The 25460-nt window shown below is 43.6% G+C and overlaps 1 protein-coding gene across 3 annotated transcripts in view; it reads left to right on the top strand.

The window, feature by feature from the left end:
• GRAMD2A (GRAM domain containing 2A) overlaps positions 1 to 25460 on the top strand; it is a 76229-nt gene that overhangs the window by 4177 nt on the left and 46592 nt on the right. Inside the window, exon 1 of one of the 3 annotated variants that reach the window (XM_060755571.2) lies at positions 12183 to 12389. The exons of 1 other annotated variant lie outside the window; for it this stretch is intronic. Coding sequence is in view for 1 of the 2 variants with exons in the window: in XM_060755570.2 (XP_060611553.2) it covers positions 12569 to 12576 (8 nt within the window). In the remaining variant the exon portion in view is untranslated. Of the gene's footprint in view, positions 1 to 12182; positions 12390 to 12409; positions 12577 to 25460 lie in introns of those variants that run through there. One more of the 3 variants, XM_060755570.2, reaches the window with a different exon arrangement.

Raw genomic sequence — 25460 nt, 5'->3', positions numbered from 1 at the left:
GATAAGGGGACTTGTATGCTACCGGTGTTTATCAGTGGAACTCTCTGCCTCATGATAAGATGAATGATGAGGATAAGGGGACTTGTTTGCTACCGGAGTTTATCAGTAGAACTCTTTGCCTCATGATTATTTATTTATTTATTTGCTTTATTTGTATATCACTGTTCTCAGCCCTTAGGCGACTCACAACGGTTAACAACAAGAACAGCAAAAATTCAATGTTACAATAACACGGTATAAAAAACAGTTAACATCATAACACATTATACAATAATATACAATGATAAGATGAATGATAAGGATAGGGTTTGCTGCTAGTGTTTATCAGTGGAACTCTCTGCCTCATGATAAGATGAATGATGAGGATAAGGGGACTTGTTTGCTACCGGTGTTTATCAGTGGAACTCCCTGCCTCATGATAAAATGAATGATGATGATAAGGAGACTTGTTTGCTACTAGTGTTTATCAGTGGAACTCTCTGCCTCATGATAAGATGAATGATAAGGATAGGGTTTGCTACTAGTGTTTATCAGTGGAACTCTGCCTCATGATAAGATGAATGATGAGGATAAGGGGACTTGTTTGCTACCGGTGTTTATCAGTGCAACTCTCTTCCTCATGATAAGATTAATGATAAGGGGACTTGTTTGATACCGTTATTTATCAGTGGAACTCTCTGTCTCATGATAAGATTAATATAAGGATAAGGGGACTTGTTTGCTACCGGTGTTTATCAATGGAACTCTCTGCCTCATGATAAGATGAATGATAAGGATAAGGGGACTTGTTTGCTGACGGTGTTTATCAGTGGAACTTTCTGCCTCACGATAAGGTTAATTATAAGGATAAGGTTTGCTATTGGTGTTCAGCAGTGGAACTCTCTGCCCCTGAGTGATGTGGAGGCTCCTTCTTTGGAGGCTTTTAAGCAGAGGCTGGATGGCCATCTGTTGTGGGTGCTTTGAAGGCGATTTTCCTGCTTCTTGGCAGAATGGGGTTGGACTGGATGGCCCATGAGGCCTCTTCCAACTCTCGCATTCTATGGTATGAAGCTGCGAGGCCAGCCCCGCAATTTGAAATGTAGCATCCCTTGCCAGGCATTATTTCTTGGCATTTGTAAACATTGCTTACTATATCCATGGCTAGTCTACTAGTGTTGTTCTTTACAAGCATTAAAAAAAACCTCAGCAATCAGGACAGTAAATAAAGAACAACACTAAAAAACAGGGGAATTCCAGACAAGAAACAATCAGGGCCAGCTAATCACCTCCCAACAATGGATCCTCAGCCAGGAAGCAGCCAGGCTTTGATGCTGCAAAGCAATTGACTCAAAAATAGGGGAATTTCAGACAAGAAACAATCGGGGCCAGCAAATCACCTCCCAACAAAGGATCCCCAGGCAGGAAGCAGCCAGGCTTTGATGCTGCAAAGCTATTCAATGAACCTGTATGTAAGTCCAAAACAGAGTGTAACTCCAGCTGAATCTTCCCAGAAAAAAACCTGTTAGTTTTAGTGCACAAAAGTATCATTCCCAGTTACTTTAGCACAAAAGTATCATTTCCCAGTTACTTTGGCACAAAAGTATCATTTCCCAGTTACTTTGGCACAAAAGTATCATTCCCAGTTACTTTAGCACAAAAGTATCATTTCCCAGTTACTTTGGCACAAAAGTATCATTTCCAGTTACTTTGGCACAAAGGTATCATTTCCAGTCTCTATTCAGTGTAGGTTTGGATAGCACAGTCCTGTGACTATGATTGGATTTTGGAAAATATGGCTTGTTGTGGAAACAAGGATTGGTGGGGAAAGCTGCCGTGGAGACAGTGTTTGCAACTCGGGGACTGCCTGTATTATTTAGTCGTAAGTTGCCTGGGATCCTGTTGTGGAAGAAAGGCAGGACGTCAACGAATTTTATTTGATTTATTGTCATGTTGGGAGCGACTTGAGAAACCGCAAGTCGCTTCTGGTGAGAGAGAATTGGCCGTCAACAAAGGATGTTGCCTAGGGGACATTGTCCGGATGTTTTGATGTTTTACCATCCTTGTGGGAGGCTTCTCTCACGTCCCGGCATGGGAAGCTGGAGCTGACATAGGGAGCTCACTCCAGATATGAATTCGGACATTGATCAGGGGACATTGCCTGGATGTTTTGATGTTTTACCATCCGTGTAGGAGGCTTCTCTCACGTCCTGGCATGGGAAACTGGAGATGACATAGGGAGCTCACCCCAGATACGAATTCGGACGTTGCCCAGGGGACATTGCCCGGATGTTTTGATGTTTTCCCATCCTTGTGGGAGGCTTCTCTCACGTCCCGGCATGGGAAGCTGGAGCTGACATAAGGAGCTCACCCCAGATACGAATTCGGACTTTGCCCAGGGGACATTGCCCGGGTGTTTTGATGTTTTCCCATCCTTGTGGGAGGCTTCTCTCATGTCCCGGCATGGAAAGTTGGAGCTGACATAGGGAGCTCACCCCAGATACGATTTTGGCCCAGGGGATGCCTGGATGTATTGTTGTTTTCCCATCCTTGTGGGAGGCTTCTCTCACATCCCGGCATGGGAAGCTGGAGCTGACATAGGGAGCTCACCCCAGATACGATTTTGGCCCAGGGGATGCCTGGATGTATTGATGTTTTCCCATCCTTGTGGGAGGCTTCTCTCACATCCCGGCATGGGAAGCTGGAGCTGACATAGGGAGCTCACCCCAGATACGAATTCGGACGTTGCCCAGGGGACATTGCCCGGATGTTTTGATGTTTTCCCATCCTTGTGGGAGTCTTCTCTCACGTCCCGGCATAGGGAGCTGGAGCTGACATAGGGAGCTCACCCCCAGATACGAAGTTGGATTCAATGAACGAATTTAATAAAAATGGCACCCCCCCCCCCCGCATCATCTTGCCAGCCTCCTGTGCAATGGAGTTTTTTTAAAAGAGCAGGAGCAGGGCCCAAGATTGCAAGGCAATGAAAATGAGGTCAAGGCTGAATGAGGGCTGTGTGTCTCAGTGGATGTTCCCGCCAGCCGCACGAACCTCTTGGGCCTTGGCCTGGGCCTTTCAGAGAGAGAGAGAGAGAGAGAGCCTTCCCTGGGAACCGGACTCCACTTGTCCTGCCCAGACGGCTTTGTTTGAGCTCCGCCGACCTTGTCTCAGGCGAGCCCTGCTTAAGCCGCTTTGCATTTTGCGTGGCAGAGATTGCAAGAGTAAGGAAGGGCTTGGGCTCTCCATTTCCCAGGACAGGCACTCCCCCAGATAGGGAAAGGGAAAGGCTTCCCCTTGACATTAAGTCTACTCATGCCCGACTCTGGGGGGTGGCTCTCATCTCCATTTCTAAGCCAAAGAGCTGGCATTGTCCTTAGTCACCTCCAAGGTCATATGGCCAGCATGACTGTATGGAGCACCGTTACCTTCCAACCGGAGTGGTACCTATTAATCTACTCACATTTGCATGTTTTCAAACTGCTAGGTTGGCAGGAGCTGAGGCTAACAGCAGGAGCTCACCCCACTCCCAGGATTCAAACCACGGATCTCTCGGTCAGCAAGTTCGGCAGCTCGGCGGTTCAACTCACTGCAATACCAGGGGCTCCAATCCCCCGAGTTACAAACATCCAACGTACAAATGACTCTTAGTTAAGGACAGGGATGAGACAATAAGGAAGTGAGAGAAATCTACCCCTTGGAAGGGAAATCCACTCCTGAAAGAGTTAGGACAGGGAAAAGGGGTCTCCACTGAATCTTTGTTTCCACCAAAAGTCACATTTTTTTCAAAATCCAATTGTCATAAGGATGGAAAATGAAGTGAAATCTTCTGAACAGTGACACAGATAGCAAAGAAAACACCACGAGGGTGTTAACCCATCCCTATGCTATCCAAAGCATACACACACACATATACGAGGGTTGAATAAAAAGTAATGCCTCCATCTTTGTAACTCCTCAACGGATGGCAGTACTGGTATGCAACAGGTACTGGCTTGTTCAGTAGACTCTCCTCTACAGTTCCATTTTGGCAGGAAGCCTTAGCATTGAACAGTTGTGTTGTTAAAGTGGGAATTATGGAACCCTGCGCAGACGGTCGGTCAGTGCAACTTAAGCAGCATGCAGTTATTGAATTCTTGACAGCAAAAGGTGTCACCTCAACATCTTTAAACTTACTCGCCCAATGACACACAGTCCTCACATCAACACAATCCCCATAAACAGCTTGCATTCTCTGATGAATCTCCTTTGGGGTGACACCTTCTGCGGTCAAGAATTCAATCGCTGCACATTGCTTAAGTCGCATTGACCGACTGTCTGCACAGGGCTCATACTTTGCACTTTAACAACACAACTGTTCAATGCTAAGGCTTCCCGCCAAAATTGAACTGTAGAGGAGAGTCTACTGAACAAGGTAGTACCTGCCGCATAAGTTGCTTAAGTCGCATTGACCGACCGTCTGCGCAGGGTTCCATATTTCTCACTTTAACAACACAACCATTCAATCCTAACACTTTCCGCCCAAATGGAACTGTAGAGGAGAGTCTACTGAACAAGCCAGTACCTGCTGCATATATTGCTTAAGTTGCATTGACTGACCATCTGCACAGGGTTCCATACTTCGCACTTTAACAACACAACTGTTCAATAGGCCTGGGTAACAACGGAAAAATTTGTTTCTAAAATCGATTCGTTTTTTGGGGTTTTTTGCGTTTCGATATTTAAAAGAATTCCGAAATTTTCCTTAAAAAAAAGTTCGATATTTACGAAATTTCATAAATGGTAAAAAAATTACAAAACAATAACGAAGCAATAATGAATCAATTCGTTAATGGCTGCCGCGATCGCGCAATACGCTAAAAAAACTTCTGAAGCTTCCCTCTCCCTCTGTTGTTGACTGTTGGTGTGATATTATAATTTTTTTTCACTAATTAAACAAAAAACAACTATAAAACTTGCCCCAGACATGCGGAAATAATAACGAAACGACCTCAAACCAATAATGAAACGAATACATAATGAAATACGAAGCATTTACGAAACGAATTGAAAAATTCGTTTCGTTTTTAAGTTGCTCCAGAATGGTTCGTTATCGCTTCGTTAACAAAAAAAAATAATGAATTTTTAACGAATTACGAATTAACGAAACGAAACCGCCCAGCCCTACTGTTCAATGCTAAGGCTTCCCGCCAAAATTGAACTGTACAGGAGAGTCTACTGAACAAGGCAGTACCTGCTGCATATATTGCTTAAGTCACATTGACCCACCGTCTGCGAAGGGTTCCATACTTAGCACTTTAACAACACAACCGTTCAATGCTAAGGCTTCCCGCCAAAATGGAACTGTAGAGGAGAGTTGCTGCACTAGCCAGTACCTGCCACATACTTTGCTTAAGTCGCATTGACCCACCATCTGTGCAGGGTTCCATACTTACCACTTTAACAACACAACCATTCAATGCTAAGGCTTCCTGCCAAAATGGAACTGTAGAGGAGAGTCTACTGAACAAGCCATTATCTGCTGCATACCAGTACTGCCAGCTGTTGAGGAGTTACGGAGGTGGGGGCGTTACTGTTCATTCAACCCCTGTATTCGTGCATTGTGATCCACCCTGAGTCCCCTGCGAGGTGAGAAGGGCGGAATGCAAATCCTGTAAATAAATAAATTCCAGCAACTACAACTCCCAAACGACTGAATCAATCCCCCACAACCCCACCACTTTTCAAATTTGGGCATATTGACATTATTGGACTTGAAGGACCACTAATCTAAGTCAGTATGAATGAGGCAGAATCTTCTATTCTGAAATCAATTCGTGGAGATAGTCGTCTCCATGCGATTCACCCTCTTGAACTCTGCAAGTGGATGTGGGAATACGTAGAGGAGGGCTTATGAAATCCAATGGGGGTTCGTATGGAAGTATGTCATCCTATGGATTTCGGAAGGTGCCGTTTGGGAAATTAATGGCATGGCGAAATCTCCCTCTGGGGAATTGGCCGCGTGCTCCGACAACCTGCCGAGCGAGGTGTTGCCAACAGGATGGGCCATTCTGGGTCAGCGCAACCTGGCAAGGTGTGCGGTGCCAGCCTCCTCCTCCGTATCCTCCTCCTCCTCCGGCAGAATGAGGCCGGCAGCACTTGGTCTCCTAATCAGGATGAACTCGTGTTCTAAAAAAAAAGGGGGGGGGCATAGCTGTCTTAATGCAAACTCTGCCAGGTTGTATAACCATGCCACAGTTAGTTTCCGGTGAAATATGAGGACAGATGGCCTTAAATCAGGTCTGTTTTAGTGTAAAATGGTGCCGTCTGCTTGTTTGTTTTCATTTGGGAGGAAATCTGACCAGAGGGATTTCATTCACAGTTTGCATGGGCAAACTTCGGCCCTCCGGGTGTTTTGGACTTCAACTCCCACAATTGTGGGAGTTACCTTCCTGCTGAAGGTATTCTACTCACATTTGGTTGGTGCTCATCTCCATTTCTAAGCCGGCTATGTCCTAGGTCATGTGGCCGGCATGACTGCATGGAGTTACCTTCACGCAGAAGCCTATTGATCTACTCACATTTTTGGACTGCAAAGTTGGCAGAAGCTGGGGCTAACAATGGGAGCTCACCCTACTCCCCAGATTTGAACTGGCAACCTTTCAGTCAGCAAGTTCAGCAGCTCAGTGTTATTATTATTATTATTATTATTAATAATAATAATAATAATGATCTACTCACATTTTTGGACTGCAAAGTTGGCAGAAGCTGGGGCTAACAATGGGAGCTCACCCTACTCCCCAGATTCGAACTGGCAACCTTTCAGTCAGCAAGTTCAGCAGCTCAGTGTTATTATTATTATTATTATTATTATTAAACTTTATTTGTACTCCGCTAGCATCTCCCGAAGGACTCGATGTGGCTTACAAAGGCCAAGGCCTCAATACACAACATAACAATACACCTAAAGCAAATTAAAACAATTAAAGCAATATTAAACAACAAAACAACAAGCAATAAACAATACATCAAAACACAATAAAACTGGGCCGGGCCAGAGTAAAGGGTGAACTACCACTCCAAGCAAGTGCCCACTGTGTCACCAGGGTAATAATCATCATCATCATCATCTTTATTTATACCCCGCCACCATCTCCCCGAGGGGGACTCGGGGTGGCTAACATGAGGCCAAGCCCAAAAATACAATGCAACAAAATAAAATACAACATGCAAACAACAAAAATTACATCACAATAAAATATGTACAATAGCAAAATAGAGTGAACAAAGCAAAATAACAAAATATAAAATCGAACACAATGGGCGGGCCACATGAACAAGGTAAAACGAGAAAACTCTGGATTAGGTAGGAGTAGAAAAAGTGCATTTGAAAGGAGCCCAAAAGGACGATCATTTTGGCTAGATACTAAATACAGTAGAGCAGTGGTTCTCAATTTGTGAGCCACGGCCCACTGCTAGAAAATGGGGTCCGTGAACCTCCTTATTTATTTATTTACTTCATTTATATACCGCTTTCCCTAGCCCTTAGGTGACTCAAAGCGGTTAACAGCAGCAATTTCAATGCACACATTACAAAACCATTGGAACATTTAAAAACAATAGCATAACAACATTTTAACATCAATATGACAAATCATTCACATCTCGTCAATAGAATCAGAATCCAATCTCATCATCCGTTATTCTGTGTTCCTGTAATTTATTATTTATTTATTTATTATTTGCACTTGTTAACCGCCACTCTCAGCCCGAGGGCGACTCGTGGCGGTGTACAGAACATAGAAAAGACAACAATTTACATTAGATCAAGACCATAACACAACATCTAAAAATCCGCTTCGTCTAGTTTGGGGTCATAGTCAATCTCATAGTCATAGTCCATTCCGGTGGTCATTCCAAAAAACAGAGCACTTAGTTGAAGGCCTTTTCGAAGAGCCAGGTTTTCAGGCCCTTGCGGAAGGCCATGAGGGAAGGCGCCTGTCTGATCTCAGCAGGGAGGGAGTTCCATAGCCGGGGGGCCACCACCGAGAAGGCCCGCTCTCTCGTCCCCGCCAAGCGTGCCTGTGAGGCAGGCGGGACCGAGAGAAGGGCCTCCCCAGATGATCTCAAGGTCCTCGTGGGCTCGTAGGCCGAGATGCGGTTCGCAAGGTATTTTGGGCCGGAACCGTTTAGGGCTTTGTAGGATAACACCAGCACCTTAAATTGGGCCCGGTAGCAAATCGGCAGCCAGTGGAGCTGGGACAGCAGGGGCGTTGTGTGCTCCCTGCGTCCCGCTCCGGTTAACAACATGGCTGCCGCGCGTTGGACTAGCTGGAGCTTCCGGGCCGTCTTCAAGGGCAGCCCCACGTAGAGAGCGTTGCAGTAGTCGAGGCGGGATGTGACCAAAGCATGTACCACCGTGGCCAAGTCAATTACACTGCCTAATCGAATGCCTGTTTGAACAACCAGGTCTTCACTTTCCTCCGAAATGCCAATAAGGAAGGGGCCGATCTGATATCTGTAGGAAGGGCGTTCCACAGCTGAGGGGCCACCACTGAGAAGGCCCTGTCTCTCGTTCCCGCCAGGCATGCTTGTGATGCCGGCGGGACCAAGAGCAGGGCCTCCCCAGATGATCTTAATGTCCTATCTGGTTCATAGGAGGAGATTTATTTATTTTTTTTCCATTTCATTTCACAGATCTCACCAGACCCGCTCCGTCCCTTTTGGTACTAATGTCAGAGAGTGCTATCAGGTCAAAGTGGTTCCTGGTCAAGTGGGCCCTGATTAAAAAAGAAAAGTTGGGAACCATTGCAGTGGAGTCTCGCTTATCCAACATAAACCGGCTGGCAGAACGTCGAATGAACGAAAATGTCAGATAAGACGTAGTCTCTTATAGTTACCCGTCCAATGCGGCACTAGACTCCTAGAATACTAACAATAGGGACTCAGAGTTAAGGCAAGGCAACGCCTCGGGGCTAGAGAAACCCAGCAGGAAGTGACGGGATGTGGAAGAGGAGTGTGGAAATCACAGAGGGAAGGAGGGAGGACGCTTCCACTTCCGGTCCTGCCTCTTTTCCCCCTTTCGCCCCTTCTCCTCCTCCTCATCTTGCCTTTTTCACTCATTGGGAATGGAGAGAGAGTTGGAAGTGCTCCTTGAATTGAAGAGGAAATGCTGGAGGAAATGCGGGGTATTGGATAAGAGCGTCAAATAATATGGAATGTCGGATAAGTGAAGGTTGGATAAGCGAAAAGTGAAGGTCGGATAAGTGAGACTCTCCTCTATTCTGTATCTTGAAAACTAGTGCTGACAGAGGGAAACTTATTGGGAATGGAGAGAGAGTTGGTGAGTGCTCCTTGAATTGAAGGGGAAATGCTGGAGGAAAAGGAGCGTCAGATAAGAGCGTTGAATAAAACGGAATGTCGGATAAGCGAAGGTTGGATAAGCGAGACTCTATTCTGTATCTTGAAAACTAGTGCTGACAGAGGGAAACGTATTTGCTATGGAGAGAGAGTTGGGGAGTTCTCCTTGAATTGAAGGGGAAATGCTGGGCGTGTTGGATACGAGTGTTGGATAAGACAGAATGTCAGATAAGCGAAGGTCGGATAAGTGAGACTCTCCAGTATTCTGTATCTCGAAAACTAGTGCCGACAGAGGGAAACTTGTTGGGAATGGAGAGAAAGTTGGGGAGCGCTCCTTGAATTGAAGGGGAAATGCTGAAGGAAATGCGGGGTATCAGATAAGAGCGTCAAGTAAGATGGAATGTCGGATAAGCAAAGGTCGGATATGCGAGACTCTACTGTATTTTGTATCTCTAAAACTAGTGCTGACAAAGGGAAACTGCTGCGTTTTTTGGAATCAGCAGGCCAAATATGCCCACAAACAGGGCTAACATGTGAGGCACCAAAATGTGTGTTGGTCAGTGTAATGTGTTTTGGAAATCAATAGATACCTTGAGCAATGATTAATCGATTTGCCCCAAAGAAATGGGGCAAATTTCCATTTGATGTTTGATGTTTTGTCTTATGTGCTTTTTATTTAATTTTAGTTTGTTAAGTTATAATTCATACTTATATGTTGGGTTGTATGAATTTTGTTAGTATGAATGTAATGTTGTTGTATTCGGGCATTGAATGTTCACCTTTTTGTTTGGAATCCGCTCTGCGTCCCTTTGGGGAGACAGAGCAGAATATAAATAAAGTTATTTTTTATTATTATTATACTAGCCGTCCCCTGCCAGGCGTTGCTGTGGCCCAGTCTGGTGATCTGGAAAATAAAGTAATGAGAAAGTGTTGGTTTCTAATACATGTCATGTCTTTCTGCTTGTGGGTAAACAGTGTTTCTTGTCAGTGTTTATGTAGAGATTGCCTACTTTGGAACATGCAACATATCATTGTCCTTCTTTAAGGGTCCCTTTCAAATGTATGAAACTATATCTCTCTGTGTGTGAAACATATCTATCTATCTATATCTATGACTGGATGGCTCTTTGTCAGGAGGGTTTTGATGACGTTTTCTTGCCCTGGTGAAGGGAGTTGGACAGGGTGTCCTTTAGTATTTTCTGTTGGTCATGGGGTTTCTGTGTGGGAAGTTTGCCCCAATTCTGTCATTTGTGGGGTTCAGCATGCTCTTTGATTGTAGGTGAACTATAAATTCCAGTAACTACAACTCCCAAATGTCAAGGTCTATTTCCCCCAAACTCCATCTGTGAGCATATTTGGGCATATGGAATATTTATGCCAAGTTTGGTCATTGTTTGCGTCCACAGGGCTCTCTGGATATAGGTGAACTATAACTCCCAAACTCAAAGTCAATGCCCACCAAATCCTTCTAGTGTTTTCTGTTGGTCATGGTAGTCCTGTGTACCATGTTTGATTCAATTCCATCATTGGTGGAGTTCAGAATGCTCTTTGATTGTAGGTGAACTATAAATCCCATCAACTACAACTCCCAAATGACAAAATCAAATTTTTTTGAGTGATGGTCACTTCTTGGGTTAGTAGGTGTCTTGTGTCCAAATTTGGTGTCAATTCGTCCAGTGTTTTTTGAGTTATGTTAATCCCACAAATGGACATTACATTTTTATTTATATAGACTAGCCATCCCCTGCCACACATTGCTATGGCCCAATCTGTGTATATGTGTTTTGTGTGTGTATATATGTGTGTATGTGTGTGTATATATTTGTGTATATGTGTGTTTGTGTATATATGTGGCTTTGCGCATGGGTTGTAATGTGGCTTTTTTATTTTTTGGCTTTTTAAGTCCCTTTCTGCTGTGTTTTCCAGTGTTTTTATGAGTGATGGTCACTCATTGGCCTGATAGGTGTATTGTGTCCAAATTTGATGGCAATTCGTCCAGTGGGTTTTTGAGTTATGTTAATCCCACAAACAAACATTACATTTTTGTTTACTGTATATACTCGAGTATAAGCCTAGTTTTTCAGTCCTTTTTTTAGGCTGAAAAAGTCTCCCCCGGCTTATACTCAAGTAAATATTATTTATTATTTTACTTTGTTGCTGTTGTTATTACATTTATTATTTTATTGTTGTTGTTATTATTACATTTATTATTTTACTGTATTGTTATTACATTTATTATTTTACTCTATTATTATTTTACTCTATTTATTATTATTGGAGGACATGTAAGCACATTTACATTGAAGAAGGTTAGAATAATGGTTTAATCAGAGTTGGACAGTCTTATCTTGAATTACAGTTTTATGTAAATATTCAAAACCATTTTACTTACTGATGCCTAAATTAATATAATGTTATTGGTATCTATTTTTATTTTGAAATCGACCATTAGCTGCTGCATTTCCCACCCTCGGCTTATACACGAGTCAATACATTTCCCTAGTTTTTTGTGGTAAAATTAGGTGCCTCGGCTTATATTCGGGTCGGCTTATACTTGAGTATATATGGTATATAGATTATCACATCAAGAGAGCAAGCTTGAGTTTGAGATGGACTCCTTTTGACAGTCCTATCAACCCAAATACTCTGAGGCAAAACCTGGATCAGGGCAACCTACTTGCAGATGGAGGTGGCAACAGATTTCCAATCTTGGTTAGCATATTCTTCCGAATTTCGGATGCAGTTTCATCCGAAATGCAGCAAACTGTGGTTTGTGGGAAGAACGGGTCGTTTGCCCTTGAGCCGAGATTCTTGACCACTGCCTGGCCTTCCTTTGGAGACGAATGACTTTGCCGTAATCCCAAAGCTTCTTATCTCGTCCCTTGGACACGCAAAGGGTGGCAACACGGAGAGGAGAGGAGTGCGTGTGCCCATGTGCCAAGGCGCTGCCGCGGCTTGTTTTCCTATCGAAAATGACGAGCCCTGTTTTGGCCCCGATTGGGAAGAGTGGGAGCTTGCCAGGCCCTGTGTGAGGAGAGTCACGGGGTGCGGCGAGCGGAGAAGGATCCTCGTCCCAGGTAATAAAGGCATGGTGTGACAGGACAAAGTTAATAAGGAACAACATTAGGCAGGAAGCTAAAAATACACCACGTGGGAGAAGGCATTGCCACGAGGAGGCTCGGCGAGAGAATCTAGTTCAGGTGGTGCAGCTGCAGAGCAAACGGGATCCGCTCACGGGAAGCGCAGCCAGTCCAGGATGAAAAGGTAGCAATGATGCTCAAAGGGACTTTCACTGAGTTTGGCATGCTTATGTTTATATATTACTAGCAGTCCCCTGCCAGGCTTTGCTGTGGCCCAGTCTGGCGATCTGGAAAATAAAGTAATGAGAAAGTGTTGGTTTCTAATATATGCAATTTCTTAATGCTTGTGGGTAAACGGTATTTCTTGCTGTTTCTTTGTCAGTGTTGATGTGTAGAGTGTTTGGTTTGCCTGCTCTGGAACATGCAACATATCATGGTCCTTCTTTAGGGGTCCCTTTCAAATCTAGAGTATTATATCTGTCATAAATGTGTGTGTGTGTGAATCATATATATTTCTCTGTATCTATGGCTGGGTGGCTCTTTGTCAGGAGGGCTTTATGTTTTCTTGCTCTGGTGAAGGGAGTTGGACTGTTGGTTGTTGGATTACCAAAATAATGTGATTAAATGTGTCACTTTTAAGACCATACTATTTTCATATATTGCAATGTATATATGTGTGTGTATTTATATTTGCTGTTAATAGGGAAGTAAATATTTAGCCTTGTATACTAATTGCTTTTAGGCTTTATGACTTGGCATTTCTCAACCTGGGGATTGGGCCCCTGGGGAGGGGGGCGTTGCGAGGGGGTGTCAGAAGGGTCACCAAAGACTACCAGAAAACACAGTATTTTCTGTTGGTCATGAGGGTTCTGTGTGGGAAGTTTGCCCCAATTATGTTGGTGGGGTTCAGAATGCTTCTTGATTGTAGGTGAACTATAAATCCCAGTAACTACATCCCAAATGTCAAGGTCTATTTCCCCAAAACTCCATCTGTGTTTATATCTGGGCATATTGAGTATTCGTGCCAAGTTTGTTCCAGATCCATCATTGTTTGAGTCCACAGTGCTCTCTGGATGTAGGTGAATTACTCCAAAACCCAAGGTCAATGCCCTCCAAACCCTTGTAGTGTTTTCTGTTGGTCAGGGGAGTCCTGTGTACCAAATTTGGTTCAATTCCATCGTTAGTGGAATTCAGAATGCTCTTTGATGAAAGGTGAACTATAAATCCCAGCAATTACAACTCCCAAATGACAAAATTATAATTTTTTGAGTGATGGTCACTCCTTGTGTTGTGAGATGTTTTGTTGCCAAATGTGGTGTGATTTCATTCATTGGTTCTTTTGTTTTTAAGGTACTCATTATGCACAGAACATATATAGATAGATAGATAGAGAGAGAGAGAGAGAGAGAGAGATTACCTCTTTTCCATCCATCATGTCGCTCAGATTGATGTATGTCGGGCTCTTGTGTGGCCTTCCATCCAGGCATGGATCAGGTACAGACTTGCTTAGTGTAAACAAAGTTATTGACTCATACGCCTTTCAACGGTAATCCATAACCAAGCAATGAAGCGACTTTGGTGGTTGTGTTTGTGCCGCTTCACCTTATTTTGTGGTTCAGGGTTGGATGAGAAAGGATAAATGTGGACAGAGGTGACCTTTGACGAAGCCTGACAATTGCTCCATCTGTCCCAGTAATGCCTGCTCTGAATGCAGAGACTTTGGAATCCTTGGATATTATAATAATAATAATAATAATAATAATAATAATAATAATAATAATAACAACAACAACAATTTATAACCCACCACCATCTCCCCAGAAGGGACTCTGGGCGGCTAAGATGAGGCCAGACCCAAAATAGTACAACCTAGGGATAATTCCATCTTCTGGATTCCCCCAAATGGCCATATCTCTTTTGCATTGTTTATTTTGGGATTTTTCGATTTGGATTGCCGTTTTCCTCCGTTTCAGTGTTTCTGGAATAGTAAACCGTCCTGAGTTGCTTACAGGCTGAGGAACTGGTATATAAATATAGTAAATGAATGAATAAATAAATTCTCCATCTTCCTAATGCCGCGACCCCTTAATACAGTTCCTTATGTTGTGGTGGCCCCCCAACCATAACATTATTTTCGTTGCTACTTCATCACTGTCATTTTGCTGCCTGTTATGAATTGTCATGTAAATATCTGAAATGCAGGATGGATTTTCATTCACTGGACCAAATTTGGCGCAAATACCCAATAGGCCCAAATTTGAATACTGGTGGGGGTTTTTTTGGGGGGGGGGATTGATTTTGCCATTTGGGAGTTGTAGTACTGGGATTTATAGTTCACCTACAATCAAAGAGCATTCTTAACTCCATCGACGATGGAATTGAACTAAACTTTACACACAGAATTCCCACGACCAACAGAAAATAGTGGAAGGGTTTGGTGGGCATTGACCTTGACTTTATGAGTTGTAGTTCACCTACATCCAGAGAGTACTGTGGACTCAAACAATGAAGGATCTGGACCAAACTTGGCACGAATACTCAATATGCCCAAATGTGAACACTGGTGGTTTAGGGAAAATAGACTCTACCATTTGGGAGTTGTAGTTGCAGGGATTTGTAGTTCACCTACAATCAAAGAGCATTCTGAACTCTACCAACGATGGAATTGAACTAAACTTGGCACACAGAACTCCCATTGCCAACAGAAAATACTGGAAGGGATTGGTGAGCATTGACCTTGAGTTTTGGACTTGTAGTTCACCTACATCTAACTGAAACAATGATGGATATGGGCCAAACTTGGCACCAAAACTCAACATGCCTGAATGTGAACACAGGTGGAGTTTGAGGAAAATAGACTTGACATTTGGGAGTTGTAGTTGCTGGGATTTATAGTTCACCTACAATCAAATCAACAGTGGAATTGAACCAAACTTGGGACACGGAACTCCCATGACCAAAAGAAAATACTGGAAGGGTTTGGTGGGCATTGACCTTGAGTTTAGGAGTTGTAGTTCAACTACATCCAGAGAGCGCTGTGGACTCAAGCAATGATGGATCTGGACCAAACTTGGCACGAAGATTCCATATGCCTAGATATGAACACAGATGGAGTTTAGGGGAAATAGACCTTGACATTTGGGAGTTTTAATTGCTGTGATTTATGGTTCACCTACAATCAAAGAGCATTCTGAACCCCACCAATGATAGAATTGGGTGAAACATTCCACACAGAACCCCCAGGACCAACAGGAAATACTGTTTACTGATGGTCTTTGGTGACGCTTCTGACACCCCCCTTCTGACCCCCAGGTTGAGAAATGCTGCTCTATTCTAAAAGATTGAAATGCCTAGTAGAACTTTGATCCCATCCTTTTGCTTTCAGTCCTGCCCTCCCTTGCCCCAATAATACCTTGAATTTAATGTGTCCCTTGGAACGAAAAAGGTGTCATGCTCTTGGCTTTGGGCAGTTGAGGGTCTTCTTCTTCAACTGTCTCGGGATTTCTGATTGGGATTCTTAAGGAGAAGGGAGAAGGTCCATTATTATTATTATTATTATTATTATTATTACTATTACTATTACTATTACTATTACTATTATTATTATTTGAAACACAACAAGATGAATCCACAGCAGACAAGATCAGTCTGCTGGCTGTTGTATTGGAGCACACGTCGGACAATTATTATTATTATTATTATTATTATTATTATTATTATTCTGACACAAAAACACAGTAAGTCACAACGAGATATATATGTTGGATTTCGTATGACAAAATCACAAGTCGAACACTTCCCAAGCGTCTAGGACTGTGTGATGTATTTTTGAATGATGCGCAGATCCAAGTCAGGTGGCCTTTTGCAGTTGACAGATCGTGATTTTGTCAATGTTTATTGTTTCCAAATGCCGGCTGAGATCTTTTGGCACAACACCCAGTGCGCCAGTGACCACTGGGACCACCTGGACTGGTTGATGCCAGAGCCTTTGCAGTTCGGTTTTGAGGTCCTGATAACGGTCCTGATTTCTTGTTTATTATTATTATTGGCTTCTGATTTCTTGTTTATTATTATTAGGGACTCAGTACGGCTTACATGAGGCCGAGCCCAAAGTACATCAACAGTAAAAGCAATAAGAAAACAATCAATACAACAGTTAAAATAAATCTCATAAACAAAAGTAAACAATAAACAGTAACAATAACAACAAGCATTAAAAACCTATGGCTGGTCCAAATGCAATAATTTAAAATTTAAAAAATAAGGCTGGATATGGGCAAGGTAGGATATAACTGGAATAGATATTATTATTATTATTATTATTATTATTATTATTATTATTTCGTGTCAGGAGCAATTTAAGAAACTGCAAGTCGCTTCTTGTATGAGAGAAATGGCTGTCTGGAAGGACGTTTCCCAGGAGACGCCCTGATGTTTTTGATGTTTTAGCATCCTTGTGGGAGGCTTCTCTCATGTCCCCTCATGGGGAGCTGGAGCTGACAGAGGCAGCTCATCTGCGCTCTCCCCGGGTTTGAACTTCCGACCTGTCAATCTTCAGTCCTGCCAGCACAAGGGTCGAGCCCATTGTGCAACCGCGGGCTCATTATTATGATGTTGTTTATTGATACCCCGCTTTATCTCTCCCGAAGGAGACTCAAAACAGCAAAAATCCCCTTAAAGAGCAAAATACTTAAATCCATTCCAAGAACTGCCGTCAGTGACATATAGAAACACAACTTTGACTTGGGGTGCATCCACACTGCAGAATTAATGCAGTTTGACACCACTTTAACTGCCATGGATCATTGCACTGGAATCCTTGGAGTTGTGATGTGCTCCAGAAGGATGTTGCGTGCCAGCCTACAATCTTTCGATTGGCAAACTACTGTTCCTTGGCATGAGAATCTGGTGCTGCAAGCCACGTCTGCACTGGCTTCCTGCCTGAGGAGGGAGAAACGCATCCTCTGTGTCCTGTAGACATCGCAAAAAAACAAGACTTCGAAATGAATGGAAGGTTGTCATTTAACCTTGTCTAAAAATACAAGGAACAAGATGAATACGTCTTAGGCTTTCAGCCACGATTTGTGTTGACTTTGGTGGCTTCTTGTTGGCCTTGCAGCTCTTCTGATGCCTGTGGTGGGGTCTCCATTGGCCTTTGGAGCCCATCTTAGGTGGTTCAGTTCACCTTGAAGTTCACCAGATTCGTGTTTGGGTGCTGCATTTCCTCATGGGAGTTGAAGTCCAACGTACCTGGAGGGCCGAAGTTTGCCTCAACCTGCTCTAGAGAATCCAGACAATGCTCATAGTCCAGGGTCAGGAGTTGGTTTGGGTGGACAGTGGGATAATGGATCGAGTGTTGTCAGTCTGTATCAGTTATTTATTTATCGGGTCAGGAGCAAACCAAACAGTTGTATTGCATTTTTTTAACAAACAAACAAACAGACAAGACACAAAGTTTTCAAGCTTGGTAGTTGATTAAATGTCCTTTGACCAGTAGCTGGCCCCTTGGAGTGCCTCTGGTGTTGCCGCAAGAAGGTCCTCCATTGTGCATGTGGCAGGGCTCAGATTGCTTTGCAGCAGGTGGTCAGTGGTTTGCTCTTCTCCACACTCACATGTCGAGGATTCCACTTTGAGGCCCCATTTCTGAAGGTTGGCTCTGCATCTCATGGTGCCAGAAAACAGTCTGTTTAGCACCTTCCAAGTCGCCCAGTCTTCTGTGGTGCCCAGGAGGGAATCTCTCATTTGATTGATTGAGGTTCTGGGTTTGAGCCTGCCACTTTTGGACTCTCACTTGCTGGGGTGCTCCAGCGAGTGTCTCTGTAGATCTTAGAAAACTATGTCTTGATTTAAGTTGTTGACGTGCTGGTTGATACCCAAACAGGGGATGAGCTGGAGATGTCACTGCCTTGGTCCTTTCACTATTGGCTGGTACTTCCCGGCGGATGTCAGGTGGTGCTAAGCAGTGTCATTTCTCCAGTGATGTAGGGCGCAGACACCCCGTGATAATGCGGCATGTCTCATTGAGAGCCACATCCACTGTTTTAGCGTGGTGAGATGTGTTCCACACTGGGCATGCATACTCAGCAGCAGAGTAGCATAGCGCAAGGGCAGATGCCTTCACTGTGTCTAGTTGTGATCCCCAGGTTGTGCCAGTCAGCTTTCGTATGATATTGTTTCTAGCACCCACTTTTTGCTTGATATTCAGGCAGTGCTTCTTGTAGGTCAGAGCATGATCCAGAGTGACTCCCAGGTATTTGGGTGTGCTGCAATGCTCCAGTGGGATTCCTTCCTTCCCAGGTGATCCTCAGAGCTCGGGATGCTTTTCTGTTCTCAAGGTGAAAGGCACATGTCTGTGTTTTAGATGGATTAGGGATCAGCTGGTTTTCCCTGTAATAGGCAGTAAGAGCGCCTAGAGCTTCGGAGAGCTTCTGTTCTAGCTACCATCTCAAAGCTCCCTGCTTGAGCAGTAATGGCACGATCATCAGCATAGATGAAGCTCTCTGTCCCTTCTGGCAGAGGCTGGTCATTTGTGTAAATATTGAACACAGATGCAGCAACCACGCTCCCCTGACACAGGCTGTTCTTCTGTTTCCGCCATCTGCTTCTCTGGCCCTGGAACTCAACAAAAAAGCTCCTGTTTTGTAGCAGGTTTCCTATGAGGTGGGTGACATGGTAGTCCTTTATGATATTATACATTTTTTCTCAGGAGGCGGCGGTGGTTCACAGTATCATAAGCCACTGACAGGTCTATGAAGACAGCTCCTGTGATCTGCTGCCTTTCAAAGCCATCTTCTATATGTGCCTGTATCAGTCACCCTGTGCCTTTGCCTCCTCTGGGTGCCAATGGCAGGCAAGGAAATGATGGAGCCGTGGAGGTTTTCCTGAGCCTCCGGTTCCCTGTTGCTCAAGATCTTCCCTTCTGCTCGCTGGTGAGCGGCTTATGGCGATGATGCCATGGTTGGGCTTCGACGCTGACCTGCCAAGAATGCTCCACTTAAAAGTTTGCCAGCTTCCTGATTCGGAGCTTGTGTAACCGACTCAGCCGGCTGGCAGAAGCTTTGGCAGGAGCGAAAGAGAGAAGGAGGCAGCCTCTCTCTCTCTTTCTCTCTCGGCATGGGGCTCCGGAGGCCTGGCTAATTATTGGAAGCAGAGACCCCTCTCGCCTTTCGGTAAGTGTGGCTTGTGCCGAAGGGGGGCTTCGCTTTGAGGAAGGGGAGGCCGGAAGCGAGTGATGTTATGTTTCAGGAGGATCGGAGCCTCCAATCATTAAAGGACATCCTGTCTTTGTCAAAAAAATCTCACCCAGTTTGGATAAATGCCCTTTTTTCTTTTCACTACAATTCCCAGAAAACTGTCCATACTGGTTGAGAGGGTCAGGGGGAAAAATAACATTTCCAAGCATTGAATTCTCACATCCACCCAGCTTTCACTTTTCAAGGAGAGTTGTCCAACAAACATCATGTTAGAATTTATGTGTGTGTGTGTGTACTAGCCATCCCCTGCCACGTGTTGCTGTGGCCCAGTCTGTGTATATGTGTTTCGTGTGTATATATATGTGTGTATATATTGGTGTGTGCTAGCCGTCCCCTGCCACATGTTGCTGTGGCCCAGTCTTGGCCTGATACATGTATTGTGTCCACATTTGGTGCCAATTCATCCAGTGATTTTTGAGTTACGTTAATCCCACAAATAAACATTATATTTTTATTTATATAGATTATAGATATAGATATAGATATAGAGAGAGAACTAGCCATCCCTTGCCACGTGTTGTTGTGGCCCACTCTGTGTATATGTGTTTTGTATGTATATAAATGTGTGTATATATTGGTGTGTGTGTGTGTGTGTGTGTGTGTGTGTGTATATATATATATATATATATATATATATATATATCTCTGTGTGTGTGTATATATAGTACTAGCCGTCCCCTACCACATGTTGCTGTGGCCCAGTCTTGGCCTGATACATGTATTGTGTCCACATTTGATGCCAATTCATCCAGTGATTTTTGGGTTATGCTAATCCCACAAATGAACATTATATTTTTATTTATATAGATTATATATAGATATTGATAGAGCCATCCCCTGCCACAAAACTAGCCATCCCCTGCCACATGTTGCGGTGGCCCAGTCTGTGTATATGTGTTTTGTGTGTATATATATATATATGTATGTGTATATATTGATCTCTCTCTCTCTCTCTCTCTCTCTCTCTCTATATATATATATAGTACTAGCCATCCCCTGCCACATGTTGCTGTGACCCAGTCTTGGCCTGATACATCCCACAAACGAACATTATATATATATATATATATATAGAGAGAGAGAGAGAGAGAGAGAAGAGAGAGAGAACTAGCCATCTCCTGCCACATGTTGCTGTGGCCTAGTCTGTGTACATGTGTTTTGTGTGTGCATATATTTGTGTATATGTGTACATATGTGTGTTTGCGTGTATATATGTGGTTTTGCACATGCATTGTAATGTGTTTTCTTTGTTTTTTGGCTTTTAAAGTGTCTTCTGCTGTGTATTTCAGTGTTTTTATGAGTGATGGTCACTCGTTGGCCTTGTGTCCAAATTTGGTGTCAATTCGTCCAGTGGTTTTTGAGTTATGTTAATCCCACAAACAAACATTACATTATATATATATGCATATATATATATTTATATATATGTGTGTGTGTGTGTTGGGGAACCCCTGGTGGTGCAGTGGGTTAAACTGCTGAGCTGCTGAACTTGCTGACCGAAAGGTCGGTGTTTCGAATCTGGGGAGCAAGGTGAGCTCCCGCTGATAGCCCCAGCTTCTGCTAACCTAGAAGTTGAAAGCATGCAAATGTGAGTAGATCAATAGGTACTGCTCCAGCAGGAATGTAACAGTGCACCATGCAGTCATGCTAACCTCATGACCTTGGAGGTGTCTACTGACAACGCCGGCTCTTTGGCTTAGAAATGGAGATGAGCACCACCCCACAGAGTCAGACACGACTAGATTTAATGTCAAGGGGAAACCTTTATCTTTACTATATATATATATAGATCTCTGTGTGTGTGTTTGTGATTCCAAAACTACTTTTGGTATTAGAGTGGATGAGAGGCTGTATAAGTGTACATTTTTGGGTTTGTTATACAAATGAAGCTATGGTCCGTTTGCACTGGCTTAAACCCATAAAAAGGAGCTCAGATTGACAGTAAACACAATATTATTTATGCTTTATCCATTTTGGATGACAACCCCCAGAATGTGTTGTTGAAGGCCTTCATGGCCAGAATCACCGGGTTGCTGTGAGTTGTCCGGGCTGTACAACCATGTTCCATAAGCATTCTCTCCTGACGTTTCACCCACATCTATGGCAAGCATCCTCAGAGGTTGTGAGGTCTGTTGGAAACTAGGCAATGTAGGGAACTCCAGACAGGAAACAATCAGGGCCTGCTAACACTTCCCAAGGAGGGATTCCCCTAGGCAGGATGCAGCCAAGGTTTGGAACTGCAAGGCTATTCAATGCTAATCAAGGTGGCCAATTGCAACATTCACACCTGCCTCAAACAGACAAGAGTTCTTTCTCCCACCCTGGACATTCCATGCTACATAATCCCCACTTGTCTAGTTTCCAACTAGTTTCCTTGAGTGCTCCAGTTGGAGGTCTGCTGTGACCAGCAGTGCTGCAAAATTTGAAGAGGCATGAATGGAGGGCGAAAGAGAGAAATGTGCCAAGCAGAAGGCGCGTCAAGCCAACCCCGACTGGGACCGCCTTCCACCTGGAAACTGATGCCCTCACTATGGGAGAACATGCCGGTCAAGAATAGGGCTCCACAGTCACCTACGGACCCACCGCCAGGATGCTACACTTGGAGGACCATCATCCTCAGACTATGAGGGATTGCCTAATGTGAAAGTTTCCAACAGACCTCTCGACCTCTGAGGATGCCTGCCATAGATGTGGGCGAAATGTCAGGAGAGAATGCTTCTGCAACATGGTAAAACAGCCTGGAAAAATCACAGCAATCTAACTCCCAGAATCCTCCTACTAGCATGGAAGCTGTACTTTGAACAACAACAAACTTTTCCCAGTTGTTGTGCCACAAGGGTAGTTCTTGCATGCGCATGAATGGGGAACACAAAACACCTCTCAGGCCAACAAGTGACCATCACTCATAAACACACTGAAAAACTTAGCAGAAGGGACTTAAAAAGCCAAAAAACAAAAAATACATTACAACGCATGCGCAAAATCACATATATACACAAACACACAAATATAAACACACACACATATATACACACACAAAAAGCATATATACACAGACTGGGCCACAGCAACACGTGGCAGGGGACAGCTAGTACTTTTCCCAGTTGTAGTGCCACAAGGGTAGTTCTTGCATGCGCATGAATGGGGGACTTATTTTCCTTCTCTGGGAGGAGTTACTTTTGGTACATCCTTTCCGGAAGTGAACGAACAAAGGGAAGGATTGATCCTGACCTTCCCTTTTTCGTCCTTTCCTTGCTTTATGTCTGTGGAATCCAGCTTTTGCTCGGAAAGGCAAATCTCTCCTTGATCCGCTCTCGAAAAATCCCAGCTTAAAATGTGCCCGAGCAAATCCCCGCCTCGTCCGATCGAGGGAGAAAATCCACTTAGGGCCTTGCGTGTTTTTCTCTCCCCTCCCCAGGAGTGACTGCTGCCAATGGCCCAGGGCCTTGTGTGTATGTGTTTGTGTGTGTTTTGCAAGCAGAGTCAGTCCAAATGATGGAGAGCATTAATGTGGTTTGGAGTGGGCGCTTGGCACCGTGGCGGTGCAGGAACTGCCAAGCCCAGAATGGCCAAACCCAAGCTCTGTATTTATTTATCTCTTTGGTTTTCGTCCGTGGGTCGTCACGTGCGGGGACTGGAAGGTGACTGATGCCAAAGGAAGACTTGGTGGGCAATCTTGGAAAAGTTTACACACACACACTGAACATCATCTATAAGTTAGAGAGATTTGGGGAGCAGAAGCTAAAAATATAACCTATGTTTGGATTACTTGCACAGGCCCATCCAGATTGTGTGGACTGTAGAAGCAAAAGTAACTTCTCCATAATCTAGTGGATGGTGCAAAGGAGTTGCAGTGTGTCTAAACTAAAGCAACACCCATGCATACAAAGGCATTAAATTCTGCTATTCGTTTTTGCTAAAGTAACCTAATTGAATCAGATAGATTTACCGTATATACTCAAGTATAAGCCAAGTTTTTCAGCCTTTTTTAAAAGGCTGAACAAGCCCCCCTCGGCTTATACTCAAATCAAGCGTATTTATTATTTTACTCTTTTATTATTATTTTATTACATTTATTATTTTACTCTATTTATTATTGTCATTTTACTCTATTATTGTTATTATTACATTTATTACTTTTTCTGTTTATTATTATTTGAAACACAACAAGATGAGTCTACAGCAAACAAGATCACTCTTCTGGCTGTTGTATTGGATCACACTTTGGACAATAATAATAACAACAACAATAATAATAATAATAATTATTATTATTATTTGAAACACAAGATGAGTCCACAGCAAACAAGATCACTCTGCTGACTGTTGTATTGGATCACACGTCGGACAATTATTATTATTATTATTATTATTATTATTATAATTATTATTATAATTATAAAAACAACAAGATGAATCCACAGCAGACACTCTGCTGGCTGTTGTATTGGATCACACGTCGGACACTTCCCAAGTGTCTAGGACTGTGTGATGTATCAGCGAATAATGCGTACAGATCCCAGTAAGGTTGCCTTCTGCAGCTGGCATATGGTAATTTTGTCAGCACCGATTGTGTTTAAGTTCAGACCAAGGTCTTTAGGCACTGCACCCAGTGTGCCGATCACCACTGGGACCCCCTTGACTGGCTTGTGCCAGAGTCTTTGCAGTTCGATCATTAAATCCTTATATCGTGTCATCTTTTCCAGTTGTTTCTCTGCAATCCTGCTGTCACCTGGGATTGGGACATCGACGATCCATACTTTGTTTTTTAACACGATCGTGAGGTCAGGAGTATTATGCTCCAAAACTCTGTCTGTCTGAATCTGGAAGTCCCAGAGGAGTTTGATGTGTTCATTTTCTGTAACTTTTTCTGGCTTGTGATCCCACCAGTTCTTTGTCGCAGGCAGATGGTATTTTTGACACAAGTTCCAATGAATCATCAAGGTGTTGTGCTTCTGCTTGTAGTCTGTCTGCGCGATCTTCTTGCAGCAGCTGAGGATGTGATCTATTGTTTCATCTGCTTCCTTGCAGAGTCTACACTTGGGATCTGTCATCAACTATTATTATTATTATTATTATTATTATTATTATTATTATTATTAGAAACACAACAAGGTTAGTCCACAGCAAACAAGATCACTCTGCTGCCTGTTGTATTGAATCACACGTCGGACACTTCCCAAGTGTCTAGGACTGTGTGATCTATCAGCGAATAATGCATGCAGATCCAAGTAGGGTAGCCTTTTGCAGCTGACAGATGGTAATTTTGTCAGCGCCGATTGTGTTTAAGTGCAGGCCAAGGTCTTTAGGCACTGCGCATAACGTGCCGATCACCACTGCGACCCCCTTGACTGGCTTGTGCCAGAGTCTTTGCAGTTTGATCTTTAAATCCTCGTATCATTTCAACTTTTCCAGTTGTTTCTCTTCAATCCCGCTGTCACCTGGGATTGCGACATCGACAATCCAAACTTTGTTTTTTAACACGACCGTCATATTTATTATTTTATGTTTATTATCTTATCCACTTCACTTGAAGACATTGAGGAGGGATACAGCAGAGCTCAAACACATAAAACCAGGGATGGGAAAACATCAGCTGTTAGGAATTGTGGGATTTGAAGTCCAAAACACCTGGAGGGCCGAAGTTTTCCCATGCCTGCATAAAACCATTAAAAACCATTAAAAGAGGCCATTGGAGGATCACGGGAAAGAACCAGATGTGACCCCAAGTGACCTGGAGGGTTGCTATAGAGCAGAGGTCCTCAAACTTTGTAAACAGAAGGCCAGGTGACAGTCCCTCAAACTGTTGGAGGGC

The sequence above is a fragment of the Anolis sagrei genome, chromosome 9, assembly GCF_037176765.1.
Source record: "Anolis sagrei isolate rAnoSag1 chromosome 9, rAnoSag1.mat, whole genome shotgun sequence".
NCBI lineage: Eukaryota > Metazoa > Chordata > Lepidosauria > Squamata > Dactyloidae > Anolis > Anolis sagrei.
The sequence above is the reverse complement of the archived record's forward strand: the minus strand, read 5'-3'. Positions and strand labels throughout refer to the sequence as shown.